General features: G+C 36.5%; 1 protein-coding gene and 1 long non-coding RNA gene across 3 annotated transcripts in view; both read right to left on the reverse strand.

Annotated features, from left to right (window-relative positions):
- Positions 1-796: 796 nt before the first annotated feature.
- Positions 797-3,005, reverse strand: LOC107867376. 2 transcript variants are annotated; one of them, XR_007055381.1, is made up of 2 exons: positions 2,551-3,005; positions 797-1,423 (listed from the first exon to the last, which is right to left on the reverse strand). It is a non-coding gene; the product is annotated as an uncharacterized LOC107867376 (long non-coding RNA). The 2 variants fall into 2 exon arrangements; XR_007055382.1 differs by having other exon boundaries at positions 797-2,322.
- Positions 3,006-8,795: 5,790 nt separating this feature from the next.
- The window catches only part of LOC124898862 (probable LRR receptor-like serine/threonine-protein kinase At4g36180), a 19,394-nt gene continuing 6,028 nt past the window's right edge, over positions 8,796-22,161 (reverse strand). The window contains exon 3 of the mRNA XM_047412935.1: positions 8,796-9,098. Coding sequence (XP_047268891.1) covers positions 8,796-9,098 — 303 coding nt within the window. The remainder of the gene's footprint in view (positions 9,099-22,161) is intronic.

Below are 22,161 nucleotides of genomic sequence, written 5' to 3' on the forward strand. Positions count from 1 at the left end.
AAGTTAGCATCTCTTTCGGTAGTGCTCTTTCTGAGCTGCAAGTTAACGTGTTGTTTTTCAGTTACCTAGTTTCTTTAGTAAAGTCGTTGTATGGTACTACTTTGAGTCATGTACTGCTTGTAATTCAGAGTGTTGTAGTCCCAGCATTTGTAATTTCATTTGAACTTGTTTTACTTATTTTTTTCTTATAAAAAAATTTGTAATTATGTTTTGAGTGCTTATATGATTTTGGGCATGGCAGCTATGGACGGAAAGCAAAGGACTAGACTAATGCATAAATCAATTTCAGACTCATATTAGCCTTCTCTATATCCAGGACCAGGCAGCGATAGGCCACTAATGCCATCTGTAGTTCTTATGCTAAGTAAGATAGATCAACTGACGGAAGCAGCAAATTATGGTCCATTAGTTATATTACTATGAAAGAACTTGCTATTAACTTTGTCGACGAGCATCGTAATAGCCAAATTCTCTTATAATTAACAGAAAGATCAAACTTGTTAGCAGAACTTCCACTAGTTTTAAAGAACCTAAGCTACTGAACATTGGACTAGTAGAGGGTTGCATTTCCCTCATTTACTTTACTTTTGTGATTTCAGATGTGAGCGGTATGGAAGTGTTCAGTTGCACTATTTTACTTGCTGTTTGCTTTAGTGGTACTGTCACGACCCGAACCTAAACCCAAGACATAACAGGCACCTGGAACCATTAATGGCCCAAGAGAACCACTTAGCTCACATCATGAGCATTCATCCACATGTATGAAAGAAACGTTTAAATAACGTGAGTAATAGACTGAAAAATAAAAACCTACTTAGCTTATAAACTGATAAAAAGTCTTAAATCATGATTGAGGAAATTTCAAAAGCCATATGAATAAAACTGAACATAACTGAATATGATATTTACTACTATCTACGAAGCCTCTAAACATATGAATCAATGTCAATAGGAAACAAGACCCCGAAATACTCCAAAACATAGAACTAGTCAATAACAGTATAAACAATGTCTTCCGAAAAGATGGAGGGCTCACCAACAGCTGATTTAATTGGGCCTAGTAATCCATGAAATTACAAATGTATGTCTCAGAACCTGCATTATAAGACAATGCAGCTTCCAAGACGATCAATATGTAGAACGTATTGGTATGCAAAACCACATAAGAAAGTAATAAAGCATGAAAATACAAAGATGATAAGTACAATTAAAAACATGATAAGATAAAAAGGGACAAGAGCATAAACTGAATAACGTAGAATAAATTAATCCCTTTAGTTATTTGTGGGAGAAAGTAGTGAACCGTCATAAACCAACATGTGAGCGCATAGAGTTTGATCTCGACCCGATCAGCTAAGCCATCCTATACCTTACCGGGCATAGGACATGATATAATTTGCTAGCAAGTATCCATGGTTAGCCCCTTTTCGGGACACATGAAAAAAAAAAAAGAGTCATTCGACTTGCAGAATGATCTCTATCCTATGTCGGCAAACATAGCTTTGGGCATTTATCGTTTGAACCTATGCCTTCACAGTCAGCTAACTAACTCCCTTATGCTCATGATGATATCTTTATGAATTCATGTTCAAAGGTTAGACTTATTAGGCTCATAAAGTTCTGTTTTTTTGTTTTTCTTGACTAGTATCCATGAGTTAGCTGCTTTAGGCACATGTCTCGAGTTAGCCACTTTAGGCTCATGAATTCTGAATTAGCCATTTTAGGCTCATACTTGATAAGTTACAGCGTTCATTAATGTTACTGGAGACTCATGGAAAGTAGTATCATAATACATGTCATGGTTCATAAGATCTAGATTCTTATAACTTTATGAAGAATGAAATTCTGGATGTGTTCATGTCACTTTTAGCATAGCTTAAGATTATGGAGATATATATGATACCATGAGGATATTCTTGAAGAAATTTCATAATGTTAGAAGTCCTGCAGACCAAATTATCATGCCAGTTCTAAAAAAAAGGATTTCATAACATAATAAAAAATTTTGGAGATTTTTGAAGATTCAAGTCATTTTGGCATAGTTAAAGGTTTAATAATATGATGGGAATTATGGAGTAACTTCAGAGGGTACTCTTTTTTAGCATAACCAATAGTGAAGAGACTTTAGTAATCATGGCAAAAATTCAGATTATTCAATCAATAAATATCGAAGTTCAAGAATTTTATAGAATACATGATTTCGTAAGTCATAAGATCTCCCAACACACTGACAAAGTTCTTGAAAAACAAATAGAGTACTAACCTCTTCGGCAAACCAAGGAATGAAGTAATAAATCAAGAAATACAAAATACGTGAGAAAACTGCAGAGAAGCAATGTTGAATTTATAATTTATATGAGGATTGAGATCATATTTAGGGAAAATTGGGTGATAAGGAGTTTACCCAAAGACATCTCAAGAACCCTACTTTTAGATTTTGTTTGGAAAATAGGATTGCGGGAATTTATTCAATCCTAATCTATCTTGTAACAACTTGAATTGGAGAATACGAAACCTAAAAAATTACAAAGTAGTAGTAGTCTTACATACCTCAATACAATAGATAAACTAGTGACCGGAAGAAGAGAGGCTGGGCTTGATTCTTGAAGCAATTATCTTGTATTCTCGAGATTTTGTGTTGAGAGAATAATGAAGTTGATAATACCTAAAATTACCACTATGACTTAAACATAAAAGGCAAGGTCTTACAGCGGATGAATAACATTCTGGACAAAAATCAATGATCAATAATTGGAGTCTTCAATTATGAGGTCTGCATTATTGCTGCTGAGAAAAAGAGAAAAAGCAGACAGCACTAAGGGAAAAAGGTGAAAATTATAGTAGCTGGAAAGTAAAGGTAGGTCCCTCGAAAACAGTCCATCAGCATTATTGATGCGTCAGAGATATTTTGTATTTTTGCTTAAACCTTCAATTATGTCCAAAGTTGCTACAACAAACTCCAACTTCACAGAAGTCTTATAGGTACCATATATCTTGTTATTTTAGTATCCATAATTGATAGTCAAAATGCAATCCAAAATTTGTTTGCGAGCTTCATTTTGGAGGTTTCACCTTTAATCAACATATTGGCTATTAGCATAGAATCGAGTTCTAAACTGAAATTAGTGTGGCTACTACTACAGTCAACTGACACCGCGAAGTCCATAATAATTACCGTGGCTGGTCCTGATCACTCCACCAATTCCCGCTCTGCTTATTAATATCGGTATATATAATACTGATATTAATAATTTAATAATTATGTTTAGCATGTACAACCATGATGATTGAAGGAGTTAAAATTAAAGGAAGTAAGCTAGAAATAAATATACAATTTCTTAGAATCCATGTAGACTTAGCAAAATATCAAGAGATAATGGTTAAAAAGACACCTGAATTATTTTATTTTATTTTTTTGCGAGTTTCATGCCTGAACCATTAAGTATTTGTGTTCACTATCACCAACTAAATACAAAAAGACTTCTACCATCAAAGAACCTAAATGTTTTTGTAGTACGGAAGAGTTAGTATCGTCTCTTTAGGTTGGTTGGTGCAATTGAACTTTCACTTAGCATGTTTGGGATTGAAACATAATTAATTATTATTTTTATATATCCATACATTCTGCTATTAGATACTGAAATATTAGATGATGAGATAAGCATCTAGTACATCTTTGAATTATGATCAAAATTTCTATGATACACTCAAACTTTACAGGGTCTTATTATCCCCTGAAGTCAATTTTACTGTATTTTTATCAACCTTTTGTACTCACGTGACACTTTTATTACATAAAAATGGGGTCCATGTCAAAAGTGTCACGTCAGTTAAAAAGGTGTCACATCAGCTAAAAAGGATGACAAAATATGCTAAAATTTAGTTCAGGGAGGTAGTAGGGCCCCCGTTAAGTTGGTGTGTGTCGTAGCAAATTCGGTAGTTCGGGAGGTACTAGATGCTTTACTCTTAGATGATCAATATTGCAAGTTGTGGCATGGACATGGGTGTATCTAGCCAACGTGGTATGGATTCACATGAACCTAATAACGTTTGTTCAAATTTTGTATCTGTATAGAGAAACACACAAAATATTTATAAATATTTGAAATGAATCCAGTTATTATTGTATATAAATTTCAAGTCGTCATAAAAATTCATAACTTTAAATCATGGATCCGTCTCTATATGTGGCTGGTAAGAGGTCAAGCACTTTTTCCAAACTTATCTTAGACTGTACAACCTCCAACCTTTTTTTAAAAAAAAAAGAAAAAAAAATCTTTTAAATTTTAATAATACAAGTTGACTGACATTTCTCAATCAATACCCATACTCCTCAGTTTACGCAATTCACTTGTTTTCTTGTGCTTTTGTCTTTACAAAGTTGGTCAACAATGTACTTCCCAATGTGAGATGACATTTCAATAGAAGTTTGCAAAATCAAAATCATTTAACATTTTAGTATGTTCACAAAAAAATTATTTTATACCAAAAAATAGTAAAAACACTTATTTTGCTTAATTATAATAACTTCTAATGGTATATTACAAGACATTTGAGACTAAAAGTTTCAAAAGTCGTCAAGGTGGAGAATCAAATCCTTACTAATAAGATGGAAATTCAGGTTGCTAGCCAACCAACTCAATCTTATTCTTGTGTAACTTTTGTAAATTAAGAAGTACAAAGCTTTATCAGACTAAGATTGAGAAACTCTGAAATTCTCCTTTGAAGTTGCATAAGTGCTTCGATCTTCAGTCTTCTCTTTTATACGCTTCAGCACTTCAGCTTCTATTCCTCATAAGAAAACCCAAGAGATTTCTTTTCAATCAAAGATTTGAATTGATTCCTTGATTGAGGGATCGTACCATAAAGTATTTCCATATCAAATATATTCATACGTGGTGAAACCTTTACAACCGTACATGTCCATATCAGATATGTCCATATAGAGTGTGTGGTCTTCTTTCCTTTTGTTTTTGTCTTGATTGATTCGTTTGCCATAAATCTGGAAAGTCGATAATCTTCGTGATTGATACTCTTCAAATCTTGGAGCCTGCTTTCTTGTGAGTGAATGTTAGTTGATCTCTGTGATTGATACTATTCCAATCTTGGTGCCGACTTTTTTGTGAGTCAATGTATCACGATCCGAACCGGGGCCCTGGCCGTGACAGACATGCTGAACCATGAAGGTCCGAGAGCCCTTCTAACTTGTAATCATATACATCATTCATATACAAAAAGGAAATACAAAAATATATAATGAAGCAGAATTATGGTCATAAATCTGAAATCAGTTCAACAATGAAGAATGAAATCCAATACCAACTAACAACATTTGAAAACCATCTGCAAAATCGCTACTACATGGTCAAATAACAACTGTCTGAAAACTGGGACAAGACCCCCAGCAGACCAAAACTATAATAGTGATAAATTACCAAAAGAAAATAGGCCTTATAAAACATAGATGGCTCACCAACTCAACTCTTCACTCATGTCTGAAGAAATCTACTGCCTATCAGGACCCCTATATTGAGCCTCAGAACCTGGAAGGGAGGGGGTCAATACAGATGTACTGGTATGTGAAGAAATCCAAAATAATGCATTTGTGTATATATATAAAATAGATGAGAGCAATTTACGAAACATCATGCATGATATAATTTCAAACACTTGGGCATTTCTTGAATACACGTAAAACATTCATGACAGTGAAATTCTAATCTTTATGTTACTTCTGAGTTAGGTGGCACTCTCCTACAAGTCTGATATTCCACGGGCTATATGGAATCCACCATTGACTCGGTGGGGAAGCCCCCAACCCAAGTTTGCCGCAAGGGTTGGAGTGTCTAAGTTTGAATACGCCGCAGGAAACTAGGCCAGCGTAGAATAATATACCCGTATCGGTAAAACACAGTTTTGGGCAATGAGTTGTCTGAACTCATGCCTTCTTCGGGGAACCACCTAACGTCTCTTTATGCCCAATTTTATCCTTTTCTAAACATGTATCATTCTGAATTCTAAATCATGAAAGTCTGATAAAAGTCTGATTTCTAAACTAGTCTGCGTCTGTTATGGCACCGTCTGATTTGGTATCGTCATACCAAGACTTATAGGTCATGTTTTCTTAGCCATAATATATTATGCATGATCTTTCATTTAAAACACAGTTCAGGCCACCCAAACATACAAATAATATAAGAGATTTCATGTTCCGAAAGCACAAGTCAAAACTATGGAAAGATTCTCATGAAATATTTATGTTCAACATTTATCACATAAACAACCCTCTCTTTTGAATTCAAAGCCATAATCAATTCATAGCATTACTCAAGACATTTCGTATCATGCTTTTCAAGATGTATTCAAACAAATCATAAGTTGGAAAATCATAACAAGAGAGAGATTCCATATGAGTCATGCTCTCAATTTAAATATCAACCTTAAACACATGCATACATATACATAAGATTTTAAATCAATTTGGGGGAAGGCCTAAATACCAAAACAATATCGTCAAGGCTTCTAAAACATGGTTGTAATCAAAAATCCAAAATCCTTTCTTTGAAATCATGATTTCTAAACCCTTTGTATAATTAAAAGAAGATTTCTTTGCCCATGAATTTTTTGGAAAACCCCACGTACCTCAAATTAGGAATTTGATGGATAATTCTTGAAGCCTACGATTTGGGGATTCCAAATCTTCAATCAATTTCTAAAATCCATGGTTGAATCTTGAGTTATTTGAAATTTTAGTTTGAAACCCTAGGGAGTTTTCTTGGTGAATTTTGATGAAAATATGAATAAAGTGGTCATTTGGGAGTATAATCCCGTGTTTAAGATGAGCAAGGGGTTGGAAATACCCAAAATGCCCTAAATATTTTGGGGTGGAGGCTGAAAATGACCTAGGGCGATAGGCAGGTTGTCACTCCGCCTAGACCACCATTGTAAGCATGGCGCCGCCTTGCCTATCGCGTGGCTCCTCCCCAGGCAAGGTGTTAGGCAGGGCGCCGCGGGCTAATCGCCCCGGCTCACTGTTTCGCAACCCCAAACGTGCCCTTAAGATCATCTAAAAATTTTGAAACTCACCTGAGATGTACTCTTGACTTACCCTATAGTATATTAATAAAAAAAATCAAGAAACGGAGGTTGGGAAGGTTGAAAATAAAATCCTCAAAGATTGGGAACTCAAAATGAGACTAAGTCTCCTTGACACATAGAAAAATTTTCAAGTTTTTAACTCTAATATGCATGCTACTAGAAGCTAATACATGTACGACTTTTGCGGGGTATTACATTATCTCTCCCTTGGGATCATTCATCCCCGAATGATGACGCAGAACACAAACAAGCACGATTTTAAGCATACTAGGGTCATAAAAGAATAATTCAAAGATTGTACCTTCCGTTTCGGCATTCGTCGGATCAAAAAAGTTTGGGTATCTAACACGCATGTCATCTTCTGAATCCCAAGTTGCTTCTTCAACTTTTTGATTTTTCCATAACACTTTAACCGAAGTTATCTCCTTACTCCTCAACTTTATAACTTGACGATCTAAGATTGAAATAGGTTCCTCTTCATATGCTAAGAAGACTATCACTTTGATCTCTTCTAGAGGCAACACTAGGGAATGGTCCCCAATACACTTTTTCAACATGGACACATGGAATACCGGATGGACAAAATCCAGACTTGCAGGCAATTCTAACTCATACGCAACCCCACCTATCCTTCTTAAAATCTGATATGGCCCTATATAGCAAGGACTCATCTTACCTTTCTTCCCGGATTACATGACTCCCTTCATAGGAGAGACTTTGAGAAACATCCAATCACCAACTTCAAATTCTAGGTCCCTTCTTCTAATGCCAGCATAGGACTTCTGTCAACTCTGGCCTTTTTTAAGTCGTTCTCTAATGATTTTCATATACTCATTTGCCTAATGAATAAGATCAGGCCTAAACAAACGCATATCACCTACTTCATACCACCCTATTGGTGACCTACATCTTCTCTCATACAATGCCTCAAACTGAGCCATCTTAATACTGGCATGGTAGCTATTATTATATACAAACTCTATCAATGGAAAGTGATCCACCCAACTACCTTTAAAGTCAATTATGCAGGCCCTCAACATAGCCTTAAGGGTCTGAATGGTGCACTCAGCTTGCCCATCCGTCTGAGGGTGAAACGCAGTACTTAGGTTCACTTAGGTACCTAAACCCCTCTGAAAAGATCTCCAAAACTGTGAAGAGAATTGCGTACCTCGGTCAGATATGATGGATATAGGTGCCCCATACAAATGAACTACTTCTACAATGAACAGCTCAGCATAACCATCTCCCGAATAGCTGGTCCAGACAGGTAGAAAGTGACCTGACTTGGTCAGCCGGTCAACAATCATCCAAATAGAATCATACTGGTTTTGGGACCTCGGAAGTCCCATAATGAAGTCCATATTGATCATCTCCCACTTCCACTAAGGCAAAGTTGTCACTTGGGAAGTACCACCTGGCCTCATATGCTCCACTTTAACTTGTTAACAATTCAAACAGTTGAAAATAAAGTTAGCCATATTGCGTTTCATATTATTGCACCAATATATATCTTTTAGATCATGATACATCTTAGTAGAGCCTGGGTGAACAACATACCTCAAAGTGTGATCTTTATCAAGGATTCTTTTCCGCAACATATCTATATCTGGTATACATAGGCGACCTTGGTATCTCAAAATCCTATCACCACCTATTTCAAAAGATATAACCTTTTGTTGACCCACATCTTTCTCGATCTACATTAAGATGGGATCTCCAACCTGCTTTTCCTTTACTTCAGCACAAAAGGTAGATTTAGCTATCTCATGCATAATTACTCCTCCATTTTCAAAATCCAAAAGTCGCACTCCTAAATTTGCAAGTCGGCGAATATTCTTCACCATTTCCCTCTTTCCCTTCTCAACATAAAAAAGACTGCCCATAGATAACCTGTTGAAGGCATCGGCTACCACATTTACCTTTCTTGGATGATAGTGCAGAATCATGTCATAATCCTTTAAAAGCTTCAACCAACGTCTCTGTCTGAGGTTCAATTCTTTCTGTGAGAAAATACACTGTAAACTCTTGTGGTCAGTAAAAATATCAACATGTACCCAATAAAGGTAATGCCGCTAGATTTTAAGTGCAAACACCATGGCCGCCAACTCCAAGTCATGGGTGGGGTAATATCACCCATGCACCTGCAACTGCCTAGATGCATAAGCCACCACCTTGCCGTGCTGCATAAGTACACACCCAAGTCCCAATGGGGATGTATCACAGTATACAAGAAAACCCTTTGTACCTTTTGAAAGAGTCAAAACAGGAGCAGTTGTCAACTTATCTTTCAAGTTCTCAAAACTATTCTCACATGAGTCAGACCACACAAACTTCACCTTTTTTCTGAGCCAGCTTAGTAAGTGGTGCATCTATGAAGGAAAAACTCTCTACAAACCATCTGTAATACCCCGCCAAACCCAAGAAGCTCCAAATATCGATTGGAGTCGTAGGTCTGGGCTATTTGCTCACTGCCTCAACTTTTTGGGGATCAAATTTAATCCCATCACTAGACACAATATACCCCAAGAATGCAATAGCATCAAGCCAGAATTCACACTTGGAAAATTTTGCATACAATCTATGATCTTTGAGGTCTGAAGAATAATTCGAAGGCGATTGGCATGGTCCTCCTCACTTTTAGAATAGATCAGAATATCATCAATGAAAACTATAACAAACAGGTCTAGAAACTGACGGAACACCCTATTCATTAGGTCCATGAAAGTTGCAGGGGCGTTAGTCAACCCGAAGGACATGATTAAGAATTTATAATGACTGTAGTGGGTTTGGAAAGCTGTTTTGGGGATATCTGACTCTATAACCTTCAACTGATGATATCCCGAATAAAAGTCTATCTTTGAAAAATATATAGCACCCTGAAGCTGGTCAAAAAGATCGTCAATTATAGGAAGGGGATATTTGCTTTTAACAGTGACCTTATTCAGCTAACGAGAATCTATACACATACGGAGGGAACCATCTTTCTTTTGCACAAAGAGTACAGGTGCACCCCAGGGAGAAACACTAGGACAGATAAAACCTTTGTCTATAAGGCCTGCTAGTTATTCTTTCAACTACTCTTTCAGTTCTGCAGGAGCCATTCTATATGGAGGAATAAAAATGGGACGGGTATCTGGCAATAAATCAATACCAAAATTTATCTCCCTATCAGGTGGTATTCCTGGGAGATCATCTGGAAAGACTTCTGAAAATTCATTTACCACAAGGATAGACTGAAGAGAAGGACTCTCAATATTAGAATCTTTTACTTAGATCAGATGGTATAGACAACCTCTGGAAATAAACTTACGGGCTCTAAGATAAGATATAAAGTTCCCTCTAGGTGCTAAAGAATGTCCCTCTCATTCTATTACTGGATTATTCGGGAAGGAAAAAGTAACATTTTAGGTTCTACAGTCTATCATGGCATAACACGAATGGAGCCAGTCCATCTCTAGGATAGCATCAAATCAATCATGTCTAGGTCTATAAGATCTACCACGGTATCCCAGCCATACATAGTCACAACATAATTTTTATATACCCTCCTAGTCACAATAGAATCACCTATAGGAGTGGAAATAGAGAAAGGTTCTACAATAACTTTGGGCTAAAACCCAAAATCGACAGCCACATAAGGGGTCACATAAGACAAGGCAGACTAGGGATCAATCAACACATACACATCATGAGAGAAAATTTTTAATATACCGATGACTATATCTGGTGAGGCCTCTGCCTCCTGACGGTTGGACAAAGCATACAGCCGGTTGTGACCGCTCCCGGCAGCTGAAGTAGCGCCCTTTTAAGGCGGTGGTAGTACGGAAGAGTTTTCCTAGGACTTGGAACCACCAACATTCCTTCTAGCAGAAGGAAAATCTCTATGGAAATGACCCGACTAACCAAATGAATAGCATACTAGTGTGCCCAGCTGACACCTCCCTGGATGATGCTCACTGCAAGTCTCACACCGTAGAAAATGTACGATATTGCTGAGCTACACTGCCCTACGACTGTGTAACCTATGCCTTGGATCCATGATTAGTCTGAAAACTCTGAGATCATCGATCAACTGAGGGTCTGGGCACTGGGGCGTTGGCTGCAGAGTGCGCTTTGCCCCAAAACTTTCTTTTTTGCCATCAGTTACCCCAATTACCACTCTGTGGTTGACTGTGGCCCTGGTCTGTTGTTTTAGCTCTCTTTGCCTGCCCGTACTTCTCCCTAGATTCAATGATTCTCTTTTTCTACTCCTTCACCTGCTGCATATGCACTGACAGTCTAGAGAAGTCCATATCCCTGTTCAGTATTTCCCCCTTACATTCGAGCACTAAGTCATTTGAAAGGCCGAATGCAAAATTCCTCATTCGATCTCTCATACTACTAACCATCTCTGGAGCATAGCGGGCTAGTTAGTTGAATCTCAGAGTGTACTCCTTGACACTCATTTTTCCTTTCTTTAGATTCATAAACTCCTCATCTTTGGCCTCTCTCAACTCTAGAGGAAAGAATCGATCTAGGAAGGCTTTCACGAACTCGCCTCATACTGTGGGCTCAACATTATTACCCTTAGAATCTTCCCACTCGTTATACCACTGATTCACAAATTCTTTGAGCTGATACTAATAATTTCACTTCTTCCACCTCATCTACATACATCGCCCTGAAAATTTTCTCTATCTCATCCATAAACTCCTGTGGATCCTCCTCTACCCTGGTGCCAGAAAACTTGGGTAGGTTCATCCTCATGAACTGACCCATCTGGTTAGCCTCAGATGTATTGGATACAGACCCCAAACCCTCCGACTATTGAGTCTGTGTGGCCACCAACTGCATAAGCATATGAATAGACTGCCTGAATTCTGTATTAGATACCTCTCTCTAGTGAGGTTGAGTGCGGTTAGTCCCAATCTGGGGTGCTTGAGGTGCCCTGGGTGGGTTGGTCTGAGTAGGTGGGATTCTCGGAGTAACAACAACCTCTGGAGTCTGAGCTCTATTTTGTATCCTCATCCCATGAGTGGGACGGACCTCATCAGTCTAGGTATTTTGATCGTTAGAGTGACATAGAGAAATAGTTATTTTCTGAAATATAAGAGATCATTGATTAGAGGACAGATTAGACTCTAACGCATGAACTAAATCACAAAGAGAAGAAATATTACTAAACACCTAGCAGCCTCCTGCTTATAAGTATGGTGCACTACACACCCATAAATAAGACTCTACCCGACATGATTTCACAGATACCCTGGGACCATGAGCTATGCTCTGATACTAAGTTTGTCACGACCAGGACTGGGGCCCTGGCCGTGACGGACATCCCAAACCATGAAGGCCCGAGAGCCCTTCTAACTTATAATCATATACACTATTCATATACAAAAAAATGCGAAAATATATATAATGAAGCACAATCATGGTCATAAATCTGAAATCAGTTCGACAATGAAGAGTAAAATCCAATACCAACTAACAATATTTGAAAACTGTCTGCAAAATCTCTAATACATGATCAAATAACAACTGTCTAAAAACTGGGACAAAGCCTCCAGTAGACCAAAACTATAATAGTGATAAATGAATAAAAGAAAACAGGTATTATAAATGAATAAAAGAAAATAGGCTTTCTGAAATATAGAAGGCACACCAACTCAACTCTTCACTCCTGTCTGAAGAAATCTACTGCCTATCAGGACCCTTAGATTGAGCCTCAGAACCTGGAAGGAAGGGGGTCAATACAGTTGTACTGGTACGCAAAGAAATCCAAAATAATGCATTTGTGTATATATAAAATAGATGAGAGCAATTTATTAAACATTATGCATGATATAATTTCAAACACTTGGGCATTTCTTAAATACACGTAAAACATTCATGACTGCGAAATTCTATTCTTTGTATTACTTTTGAGTTAGGTGGCACTCCCCTACAAGTCTGATATTCCATGGGCTATATAGAATCCACCATTGACTCGGCGGGAAAGCCCCCAACCCAAGTTTTCCGCAAGGGTTGGAATGTCTGAGTCTAATACACCACAGGATACTAGGCCAGCATAGAATAATATACCCGTATTGTCAAAACACTGTTTCAGGCAATGATTTGTCTGAACTCATGCCTTCTTAGGGGAACCACCTAACATCTTATTATGCCCAATTTTATCCTTTTCTGAACATGTATCATTCTAAATTCTAAATCATGAAAGTCTGATTTCTAAACTAGTCTGTGTCTGTTATGACATTGTCTGATTTGGTATCATCATACCAAGACTTGCAAGTCATGTTTTCTAAGTCATAATATATTATGCATGATATTTCATTTAAAATACAGTTCAGGCCACCCAAACATGCAAATAATATAAGATATTTCATATTCTAAAAGCACAAGTCAAAACTATACAAAGATTCTCATGAAATATTTATGTTCAATATTTATCACATAAATAACCCTCTCTTTTGAATTCAAAGCTATAATCAATTCATAGCTTTACTCAAGCCATTTCGTATCATTCTTTTCAAGATGTATTCAAACAATTCATATCATATCATAAGTGGGAAAAATCATAACAAGAGAGGGATTCCATATGAGTCATGCTCTCAATTCAAATATCAACCTTAAACACATGCATACATATATATAAGATTTCAAATCAATTTGGGGGGATGTCTAAAGACCAAAACAATATCATCAAGGCTTCTAAAACATGGTTGTAATCGTAAATCCAAAACCCTTTCCTTGAAATCATGATTTCTAAACCCTTTGCATAATTAAAAAAAGATTTCTTTGCCCATGAATTTTAGAAAAAACCCACGTACCTCAAATTAGAAATTTGATAGATGATTCTTAAAGCCTGCGATTTGGGGATTCCAAATCTTCAATCAATTTTTAAAACCCATGATTAAATCTTGAGCTATTTGGAATTTTAGTTTGAAATCTTAGGAAGTGTTCTTGGTGGATTTTGATGAAAATATGAATAAAGTAGTCATTTGGGAATATAATACCGTGTTTAAGATGAGAAAGGGGTTGAAAATACCCAAAATGCCCTTAAAATTTTGGGGTGGAGGCTAAAAATGGCCCAGGGCGCCGCTCCACCTAGACCACTGCTGTAAGCAAGGCGCCGTCTTGCCTATCATGGGGCTCCTCCCCAGGCAAGGCATTAGGCAGGGCACCGCGGGCTAATCACCCCAGCTTATTGTTTCACAACCCCAAACATGCCCTTAAGCTCATCGTCTAAAAATTCTAAAACTCACCCGAGACGTACTCTTGACTTGCTCCATCTTATATCAACAAAAAAATCAAGAAACGGAGGTCAGGAAGGTCGAAAATAAAATCTTCAAAGATTGGGAACTCAAAATGAGAGTAAGTCTCCTTGACACTTAGAAAAATTTTCAAGTTTTTAACTCTATAAGCTTGCTACTAGGAGCTAATACATGTACGACTTTTGTGGGGTGTTACACAATGCTATCTTTGTTTCTAAAAATTCTAAATTGATTCCTTAGGGATCTTTTTCACATTCTGTATCTTCAGTGTATCCTGCAAGATATTTGTTTATTAGTTTATCCTTATTAAAACATATAGTGAGAATATGGGGCTAAGAATCTCCCTTTTTTATTATAATGACAAATAATAAACATCAGTTAACTTTCCTATTTTTGCTTGACTTGCTCCCCTTAACTTGTAAGCACCTCTGATGTTCCTGCTTGTTTTTAGCATTAGTTGACTCTCATTCTTTGATAGTCGACTTGCTTCTCCTGACTTATTTGTATAAGAAAGTATCGTTAAGTGTGAGAATGAACTTATGAATTAAATAGATTCCATATTAAAAGTGTTGATCTTCTTGAATCGGCCAAAAAGAAAATTCAGATAAAATCAAATGGAGGGTCCATATTTTACTGATTTTGAATTAAAGTTAAAGACTACATATCAAAAAACATATAATTGAAAGGGTTCATAGGATCTTGGTATCAGAGCCAGATTCACGGTCCTAGGGTGTCTGCAAAGTTGCGTCAGGTAGAGTCTTATTTATCGGTATGTAGCGCACTACACTTATAAGGAGGAAGCTACTAACCGTTTAGGAATGTTTCACTTTTATTCATGTTCTAGATCGTGTCATTGTATTGTCCATTTTGAAGTTATCCAAATTCCTTCTTTACTCTGATTTTATTAACTATGTCTCATTGTCGAGTTGATCCAAGTGCAGAATCTTAGAGTCTAAATGAGGTGGTCCCTTCAAATTGAGTCATAAAAGATTATGAAATTGCACAAGGACTTGATAGGAGTCCATAAGTACTATAAAGTGTATTGATTTAAACTTATACCCCTATCTACATCAATCATGCATTTGAGCCTGAGGTATGAACTGTATTCAGTCCCTTTCAAAATTCTTATTGCGGATGTCATTCTTAAGGATAGTGATATATGTTGGAACAATATTTTCATCCGAGTAGTAGTATGTGTTAAGGTGTCATACCCTATTGACAGTAATGATCCCTAAGTTAGTGATTGAAGTCACAAGGTTAGAAGTCAGGGTGAGGGTGACTTTTGCATGAATAAGTAGTTTGAGTTGTATAACCCTTGACTAAGGGGTGGGTTGCTCGATCTTTTATGGTGATTGGCCAATATTGTAGCAAAATTTTTAGAGTGTATGGTGGTCGGTGGAGGAAGTGTTTGGCCATGATTATTATTTATTCAAAATAGTGAAGGATCTCAGAATGGATAGTGGTGGTGGTCGTAGAAATTATTTAAAGGTTGTAAATAGAAAGGGATAGATTAGTCAATAAGTTATGGGTGGAGACTCATTGGCGTAAGTGGAATTTGAAGGTAGTCTAAATGTATGCTTGGGTAAGTAAGTAAGAGAGTAGAATATGTAGATAAGATCGTAATGGGTTATAATATAAGATTAAGGTTGACTATGTCTATTATGTAACTTTACTCCCTTGACTTTCTTTTCTTTAGTAATTGTAAATTAGTACTACATGTGAGAAGGTGTGTAGTGAATTTTGAGGTGTAGTAGTAATGTCTCATGAAGAAACCAAAGGGAAGACAAAAAAAGAATAAGAAGTTCATAGAAGAAACAAACTATAATATAGAGATTAATTAATTAAGATGAAAACAAAAACAAACAAATGTACTATTATTCACTAATCATGATTCCATTAATTAAGGACGTACAATATAATCTTGAGGATAATTAAATTTTCTATAAGTAGGACCAAGTTTATTATGACATGGAGATGGATCAGAAGTGGCACTGGTCCTCTTGGAAGTTGATTTAATAATAATTTCTCATAATCCAATTTCTCCTTCATAACTCTTATGCTTTCAACAACTCTGATTGAATCCGTTGTTGTAATTAGTAGAAGAAATAATACCAAATCCCTCATAAGAAGTATATTAATTCGTCGATCACACATCGACATTTTCTTCTCTAGCATGCTATTAAAAAGTCGATGATGAACATGACTCTGAAAGAGTGGCTTACTATTGAGGTTGCTTTTGAAAGGCTTGTAAACAAGTCGGTAAAAAAAGAACCAGAGAGAACTTGTGTGAGAAAGAGAAGAAGAATGAGAATTTGCTAACAAATGAGTTGATTGGGAATATTGTAACGCCCCGCAAAAAGCCATACGCGTGTTATCTCATAATAGCTAGCTTTTAAAGTTGAGACCTTAAAATTTTTCCTAAGTGTAAAAAGGACTTAGAATCATTTTGAGCTTCTAATCTTCGGAGATTTTATTTTCGACCTTTTCAACCTCCGTTTTTTGATTTTTTTGTTGATATACGATGGGGCAAGTTAAGAGTATGTCTCGGGTGAGTTTCGGAATTTTTAGACGAGCTTAAGGGCATGTTTGGATTTGCGAACCAGTGAGTCGTGGCGATAAGCCCGCAGCGCCTCGCTGATCGCCTCACCTAGGAGTGAGCAAGGCGATAGGTGAGGCGGCACCCTGCCTATCACAGTGCTCAACCCAGGGCGACGCCTTGGAGATCGCCTCATGCCATTCTTCAGTTTTTCTCCGAGATTTTAAGGGTGTTTTGGGTATTTTCAATTCCCCAATCATCTTAAACGCGGGATTTAATCACAAATACACCAAAATACATTCACTTCTATGAAATTTTCTCAAGCACACTCTCAAGGGTTTCAAAAAAAATTCCAAATAACTCAAGATTCAACCGTGGATTTTCGAGATTGATTGAAGATTTGAAATCCCCTAACCGTAGGATTCAAAAATAATTCCTTAATTTCCTACTTTGAGGTACGTGGGGTTGTCCTAAATTTCATGGGCATGATTTTGAAAAGAATTTACACAAGACTTTAATATTTATACAAGTATATATGTTATTACAACTAGGGTTTTCGTTTTAATACCAATAACATGTTTTGTGATATGATTTTGAAAAGATTATTGAAATATCATGAAGTTGTTTGTTTGAATATCAATTGTCAAATTTGTGGACATGTGATTTGAATTTAGAAAGGGTGTGATGAATATGAATTGTGAATTTTGTAAATTCCCCAAATAATGTTTTTGTACCCACATAATACTCGTGTTAAACTACTGAGAGAATGAGTTTTATAACCACTATTGTGCTACTTTATAGATGATGAAGTTTCTTGACTATTGCGTGTTGGGAATCTTTTGTGAACGTGCTTGATGTGTGGAAGTTTTATGTGTGTTCATACTACGATTTGCATAAGAGGTTTTGAGAATTGATGTGGTGCTGATGACTTGTAAGCCGGGGTTTAACGATACCCCACAGAGAATTACCTTGAATGAAAAGAAGAAAAGAATGTTGCGAGTATGATGCATGTTTTATCTTAAATCAAGCCTAAAGTTTAAATTGATGTGAGTTAGGTGGTTACCCGAAGAAAGCACGAGTCAAATGACTCTATGCCGGAAACTGTGATTTGCCGATACGGAAACTTGGTACCCTGCTATGTGATCTTGCGTACCTAGTATTGTGTCATCCCTATTTGGGACTAATGTTTAGGAGCCCTGCTTTGTGATCTTGAGCCCAACCATGACACGTTGACTTGATTGGGATTGGGACACCCTATTATGTGATCTTGTGTGTTCTTCTCCCCTCACTAATACTCCAGTCTTGGTGGCAACTAGGATTTGGTAGTTGGTGAAAAATGTGAAATTGTAGGGTGCACCACCTAGCTCAGTAGTGTTGCATTATTGTTGAAAAATCCTTATACTATGCCTATGTGTTTTCAAATGATTTTTGTGTTAAAGTGTTTTGTAATAGCTCTCACCTATATTATATGAAAGTTGTATTTTTTTTTTTTTTTGGATTACTCTGCGTACCAGTACAACTGTATTGACCCCCCTCCCTCTCAGGTTCTGAGGCTCAGTCTAGAGGTCCTGATAAGCAATAGATTCTTCGAACAGCAGAGCAGAGTTCAGTGGTGAGCCTTCTATATTTCATAAGGCCTAGTTTACTTCAGTCAGTTATCATTACTATGTTTTGGTCTACTGGGACCTTGTCCCAGTTTTCAGACAGTTGGTCTTTTTTTCATGTAGTAGAGATTTTATAGACTGAGTCATATATTATTCAATGTTTTGAATAGCAGTTTTCATTATGATTTGAATTCAGACTTAATGACCATGATTCCATTTCATTATGCATTTCCGCATTATCTTTTATATATATATGAATAGTTTATGTGATTACAAGTTAGAAGGCCGTCCGGGCCTTCATGGTTCGGGATGCTCATCACGGTCAGGGCCACGGTTTGGATCGTGACAAATATGAAATAGAAATATATAGTACTACTACAATCTTTTCAAAACTGAAAAATAATAACTAAACGAAGTTAGAGGGCTGCTTTTTTTTAATTATTATTATTATTGGAAGACTTCGAATTTTGTTTTTAGAAATATAAGTTGAAAAATGAAGTGTTGGCAGACATTTTAGAATTGGGGAGGAAAATGGATATGTCATTTTCTTTCAAGTATAATATATATAGTACTACGACCCCATTGACTTGTCCTCAGTGCATGTTGCTTGACTATCAAAAATAGTGGACAGATTTTTTTTTCCCTTTGCTACTTATTTTCTTTAATGACCCTTCAGCTCTTTTTCCATATTTATGTTTATCTTCACCATTTGAGCTTCCCCATAGCTTTTCCAAGTCATTTATGACTTGCTGGGTGGGACTGAGGGATCGGTTACCAGGCAGTTCGTTTGGTTTTTAGAGTCAATTCCCTGTTTAGAAGTCTTCGTTGGTTCCAAATGGCCACCGATTAAAAACTTCAGCGAAACAATCTCAGATGAAAATTTTGACTACACCAGCATATCCGAAATATCGATTTTAGTCTAGGTAGACCTTTGGTTCGGGTCCCAATGCACCCGAGCTCATTTTGACTTATTAGTCGAAAAGTCATAAAATCGAAACTATATATGTGGGCCCCACTTTTTGCCTAAACGACCTTGTGTGGAAGTTTTGATGATTCCAATGGATTTGAATTGTGGTTTACACTCAAATTTCACTATTGGATCATATATTTTGGGTCCCGGATGAGTTCTGAGGATCAAAATTAAGTTTTTGACTTTGCTGTCATAGGTACCGCGTCTCTTCGCCGAAGGAGTCTATAAATAGACCCCAAGGTCACGATTTTGGGATTTTTCATTCACCTTTGAGAGCTTAAAATCCTAAATGGGTATGATAACTTGAAATTTAGTCTTGTGGGTGTGTAGGAGTTTGGTAAACATCTTTTATCATGATTATCATCCGGATTAAGGTAAGATTTCATCACTTTATTGATGAATTTCATTGTTCTTGACCCAAAACCCCAATTTAGCTTAGGACTTGATTTAGCCCCAAATTTCGTTTGTTTGCACCCATCAATTGAGGGTTATGCTTCCTTGGTGATAGATGAGCATTGGGTTGACCTCGAAAATGCAATTTCCGTACGTGGGACCCATTTGGGCTTTTTGGTGTTATTTTTGGACCTGAAGCACAATAGTGTAATATGGGTATCGTTAGACTCGTATTGATGAGTAGATTATATTTTTGATAGTGTGATGGAATTTTGGGAATTGTGAAGTGAAGACGACCATGTGGTGCTTGAAGTGTGATTTTGCGGTTTAGCCTTGAGGTAGGCTTCTGTCTACTCTTCTTCATGGATGATGTATGATATATATAGCGTGTGAATGTGAATGTTAAGATTGATATTGGATATAATGACTTAGTATTGAATATACATATAAGTTTGGAGATTAGATAGGATTTTGAACCCGTAGATTGAATTACTTAATACCCTTGTAGAATCCTATTGCCTTCTCCCTAGTTTGGGTAAATTTGTAGCATGGATATGATATAATGCTATGCTCAAAATATGGTTTTAGCATTTGAAGCATGATTTGTATATTTAGCCTTATTGGGCTAGTGTGATAGTTTTGGAACCGTAAGTTTGGTAGAGTTGACTTGAGTACCCTTATTTCTAGTCGAAGTTACTATCTTAGGCGTTAATAGGGCTTGCTTGATATCTAGAGGATGAACTAGATACCTTAGCCTAGTTTGGAGCATGGTATGCCTAATTATGGAAATTATAGATTAGAAGTGGGATCATCCGGCCCACTTAGGCCAAGATTTGTATTAGCCTTTGTGGGCTTAGTTGTGGATAGTAGACCTAGTTGAGACTAATGAGCCTTATTTATGAGAATTATTTGGTGAATTGATAAATTGTGATGATTTTCGTCGGATTATGATTAGTGGCCCATAGAGATGCATTTGCCTCTTTATTATGATATTTGGCCCCTAGAGATGCATTTTACTCTTTATTATGATATTTGGCCCATAGAGATGCATTTTCCTCTTAATTATGATATTTTGCTCCTAGAGATGCATTTTTCTCTGAATTATGATATTTGCCCCATAGAGATGCATTTTACTCTTAATTATGATATTTTGCCTATAGAGATGGATTATCCTCTTTATTATGATATTTGGCCTCTAGAGATGCATTTTTCTCTTTACTATGATATTTGGCCCATAGAGATGCATTTTACTCTTAATTATGATATTTTGCCCATAGAGATGCATTTTCCTCTTAATTATGATATTTTGTTCATAGAGATGCATTTTTCTTTTAATTATGATACTTTACTCATAGAGATGCATTTCCCTCTGAATTATGATATTTGGCCCATAGAGATGTATTTTTCTCTTAATTATGATATTTTGCCTATAGAGATGCATTTTCCTCTTAGTTATGATATTTGGCCCATAGAGATGATTTTCTTCTTAGTTATGATTATTGAGCTTATAGAGATGATTTTCCTCTTGGTCATGATGCATAACCTATAGGTATGAGATGTCTAATAGAGGCGATATGCTTGTTGATATTATGTCTTCTAGATGTGAGATGCCTCCTATATGTGAGATGATTATAGATATGCTACGGTTTATAAATATGATTATTGATATGAGTCCCGGATATGTATATGGGCCTAAGGCCATGATTATGATGTTATGATTATTCCGGATAAATTAATGGGCCAAGGGCCGTGTTATGGTATTGATTAAATATCCAAGAAGTGTTTATCATTGTGAATGATGTGAGTGCGATTTATGAATATAAATATGTATATGTTTGTATACACATCTCTCCGATATGGGACGAAGGAAGATGCGGTATGATGCTTATTATTCCATTGATTGAATACGGGTGATGGGATGCATAGGTTTGGTACGTTCATGATTATTTACCATTATAAATGATGTGATTATAGCCGAAATATGATCTTATGGTTTTTCTTCTTGTTAGACGGTTAAGCTATGTAGTAACTAGTTGTCTATTAGCTGACTATTGCATTTGATGGCTAGGAAGCTAATGTATTAGTTAATGAATCTTACTTAGTTGGATTATGGTAGCTAATGATGGTCAGTTAATGAATGATGTCTTTTAATAAAAGATGGTTAGGCGACAAGTAGTAATGTGTTGTCTAGTATGATTAACAAAAATAGGATGAATAGTTGATAATAATGAATGGTGGATAAATGACGGTTTTGGTCTATTGATGAACCTAGACTAGATGTTAGATGTTGACTATTAAATGAATAGT

This window comes from Capsicum annuum, chromosome 5 (genome assembly GCF_002878395.1).
Source record: "Capsicum annuum cultivar UCD-10X-F1 chromosome 5, UCD10Xv1.1, whole genome shotgun sequence".
Taxonomy (NCBI): Eukaryota; Viridiplantae; Streptophyta; class Magnoliopsida; order Solanales; family Solanaceae; genus Capsicum; species Capsicum annuum.